Genomic DNA, 3,323 nt, shown 5'->3' with positions numbered 1-3,323 from the left:
GTTTGACAAAGCATATGAGGTGGAATACTTAGTTGATGCTTGTATTATCAAAGAAGCTCCTGTATGGTGCATCGAACATTGGCTCTCGGATATCATGAAGGAGATTACTCTTATCAAAGATGAGGCAGCAGAGATACATGAAATGAAAATGGTTGGCTGTGCAGTGAACACTGTCACAGCTCAAAAGTCATCAAATTTGGTAAGGTCTTCAAGGATGAATGAAGAAATAGTTGGTTTTGAGGATGTCATAGAAAAGTTAAGAGACCAACTAATAAAAGGCACCAAAGGACGAGGTGTTATCTCAAGTGTCGGTATGCCAGGTCTAGGAAAAACGACTTTGGCCTACAGACTCTACAATGACATATTAGTCTCTTCTCACTTTGACATTCGTGCACAGTATTGTGTGTCTCAAGTATATTCACGTAAGGAGTTGTTAATGGCGATTTTACGTGATCCTATCAATGAGAACTTTGATTGTGGAGAAAACCGACCTGATGAAATAGCTGATCAGCTTTGTAGAACTTTATTTTCGAGAAGATATCTTATCCTTGTCGATGATGTGTGGGAAACTAGTGTATGGGATGATCTAGTAGGTTGTTTCAATGATGCCAATAATGGAAGTAGAATCATTCTAACAACCCGAAATCTTGAAGTAGCCAATTACACTAGATTTCAAAGTGATCCCCTCCAACTTCGTATGTTTAACGAGGATGAAAGTTAGGAGTTACTCCGGAAAAAGGTGTTTGGTGAAGAAAGTTGCCCCCCTCTCCTAACAAAAGTTGGACAACAAATAGCAAAAAAGTGTGGTCAACTGCCTCTTTCAGTTGTTTTGGTGGCTGGTATTCTGTCTGAGTTGGAGAAGGAAGAAGAATGTTGGGAACGATTTGCCAACAATTTAGGTCCCCACATTCACACAGACTCGAGGGCCATTATAGAACAAAGTTATCAGATTTTACCCTATCATCTCAGGTCTTGCTTTCTTCACTTTGGAGCATTTCCAGAGGACAGTGTAGTTCATGTTTCAACATTAGCACAGTTGTGGATCTCCCAAGGATTTGTTAAAAGTTGTGAAGGCAAGAGCTTGGAGGATATAGCACAAGGCTATTTGGAGAATCTTATTGGAAGAAATCTAGTTATGGGAATTAAGAGGAGTTCTCGAGGTAAGATCAAAGCATGTCGCGTTCATGACCTATTGCATGAATTCTGCAAGGAAAGAGCGAAGGAAGAGAATTTTCTCCTATGGATAAAGAGGTAATATACAATACTGATACTCTTGTCTTTTGCTTCAGTTAATCAAGTGTTCAAGTTATATTGACAAATAATCTTATAACTTCACCAATTTCTATATTCTCAGGACTGAAAATGCCTGTCCATCTTCCTGTTTTGATCGTCAGAAGCAACTTGCTCATCACATATCCATTTCTGCATACAAGTATCCTATTGGAGATTGGAGCTCATGCTGGTCACATGTTGGCTCGGTATTTTTGCTTGATAGTCCCAATTGGCCATCCCGAGAGCTCCTCTTCCAGATTTACACCTTCAAGTTTCTAAAAGTGTTGAATATGATGAACATTTTAGTTTTTCATTTTCCTACTGGTCTAGTTTACTTGAGGTTATTTGCTGCAAAAGTTCACGCCAAACATTGTGATTCATTCATAGACAATTGTTGGAAACTTGAAGTTCTGATGTTAGAGAATATTGCTGGTTTGATAACCATGGCACTACACCTTAGAGTCGGGAAGATGGTTAAACTGAGACATCTGGCTATCTTCGATTGTTGCTTCTCCAGAGAATTACTTGAGAACTCCGATAACCTTTATGATCTGCAAACTCTCTCCGCTCCATTTTTTGCTCGTGTCCAGGATGTGGAATTGATTTTGAGAAAAACACCTAATCTTCGGATACTGGAGTTTGAAATTAAGGGTGTTGACAACTTTCAGTACAACATATTGAACATTCCAACACGGATTGAAAAGTTATGCATTTATAATGACAGAGTTCATGATGACAATGTCCCCAAAATCATCCCCTTTTCCATCTCCGCACCAAGTCTCAGAAGCTTGACACTACGCGGCTTTTACCTGCATCCTCACCGCTTCTTAGAAATTGCTTCACTTGAGAACCTTCAGGCACTTAGACTACAACGCATTCACTTTGAGAACGAGGAATGGAAAGTGAGCAATGGCGAGTTCCTTCAGCTCAGATCGTTGAAACTACAAAAAATAGACTGCATTAAAGAATGGAGATGTGTTGATGATGATGTCTTTCCCCACCTTGAGCGCTTGGTTTTGCATGGATGCCAATTTCTTAAGGAGATCCCTTCTTGTTTCAAAGACATCTCTTCTCTATTGTCCATTGAGGTAAGGCAATGCAACGAATCTGTCGTCAAATCAGCCAGAGTTATCCAAGAAACACAAGTTGAAGAGTATCAGAATTCTGGCTTCCAGGTCTTTATCCATGATGATTGAGGCCTTTATTCAGGTACACAATGAGTTAACGATCAAAAACACATTAGAGCTGTCATCTTTTCGCATCTTAACTATCGGTTGTTACCTTTTTCTACCTGCACTATCACCATCTATGTATTAAAATAAACCTTAAAGCTATGTGGACCAACTATATCAACTGTGCTCTTCTCTTGTCTGAACTATCACCATCGACTCAACTAGTTGTGTATATTTTATAGATGGTAATAGTTCCAGTAGAAAAAGGGAACAACTGATAGTTGAAGTGTGAAACTCACGAAAAAGTATATAATGAGATGAAGAGAGTACTACATTTTGAGCTACTAACTCATTGGAACTCTTTTCTACAGGTCTCCGGCAGAAATGTAACGTAAAGCTTCGTACAAAAGACCATTGTGGGTCCAACACTTCCCTCGACCCCGCGCATATCTGGAATTTTAGTGCATCAGGCTGTACTTTTTTTAGATTATGAAGACTAGAGCTTTATTAGAGGCAGTTTAGAAAATCAGTATGCATTTCTTTGATTAGCTTTAATAAATTCTGTAAAATTGTCCATTAGTTGTTTTATTTCATTATAAACTAGCTGGTACTTTCATAGTTTAACTAGAACTATACCTCTCAAATTATTAATTCAATCACAAAATATTATTAGATGGAAAGGAGACTTGGCGTAATTAGTAAAGGTGTTGTTATGCGATTAGGAGGAGGGTTCGAGTTGTGGAAACAACCTGTTATAGAAATATAGGATAAGATTGTATATAATAAATCCTCGTAATAGTTATGAGGCTCACGCGTTAGCTGGACTCTTGATTTGCATAGACCAAGGATGAACACTCAGCGTTTACGGCATTTACTGCT

At 38.6% G+C, this 3,323-nt stretch overlaps 1 protein-coding gene across 1 annotated transcript; it reads left to right on the top strand.

Moving 5' to 3' along the window:
- The first annotated feature begins 9 nt into the window (after positions 1 to 9).
- LOC107850731 (putative late blight resistance protein homolog R1A-10) lies at positions 10 to 3,014 on the top strand. The gene is made up of 3 exons (XM_047401308.1): positions 10 to 1,251; positions 1,355 to 2,481; positions 2,816 to 3,014. Exons 1-2 carry the CDS (start codon positions 1,136 to 1,138, stop codon positions 2,466 to 2,468), a joined length of 1,230 nt encoding a protein of 409 aa, XP_047257264.1. The 5' UTR covers positions 10 to 1,135; the 3' UTR covers positions 2,469 to 2,481; positions 2,816 to 3,014.
- The last annotated feature ends 309 nt before the right edge of the window (positions 3,015 to 3,323 follow it).

The sequence above is a fragment of the Capsicum annuum genome, chromosome 12, assembly GCF_002878395.1.
Source record: "Capsicum annuum cultivar UCD-10X-F1 chromosome 12, UCD10Xv1.1, whole genome shotgun sequence".
In the NCBI taxonomy this organism is placed as follows: domain Eukaryota; kingdom Viridiplantae; phylum Streptophyta; class Magnoliopsida; order Solanales; family Solanaceae; genus Capsicum; species Capsicum annuum.
This window is presented reverse-complemented; position numbering and strand designations above follow the sequence as displayed.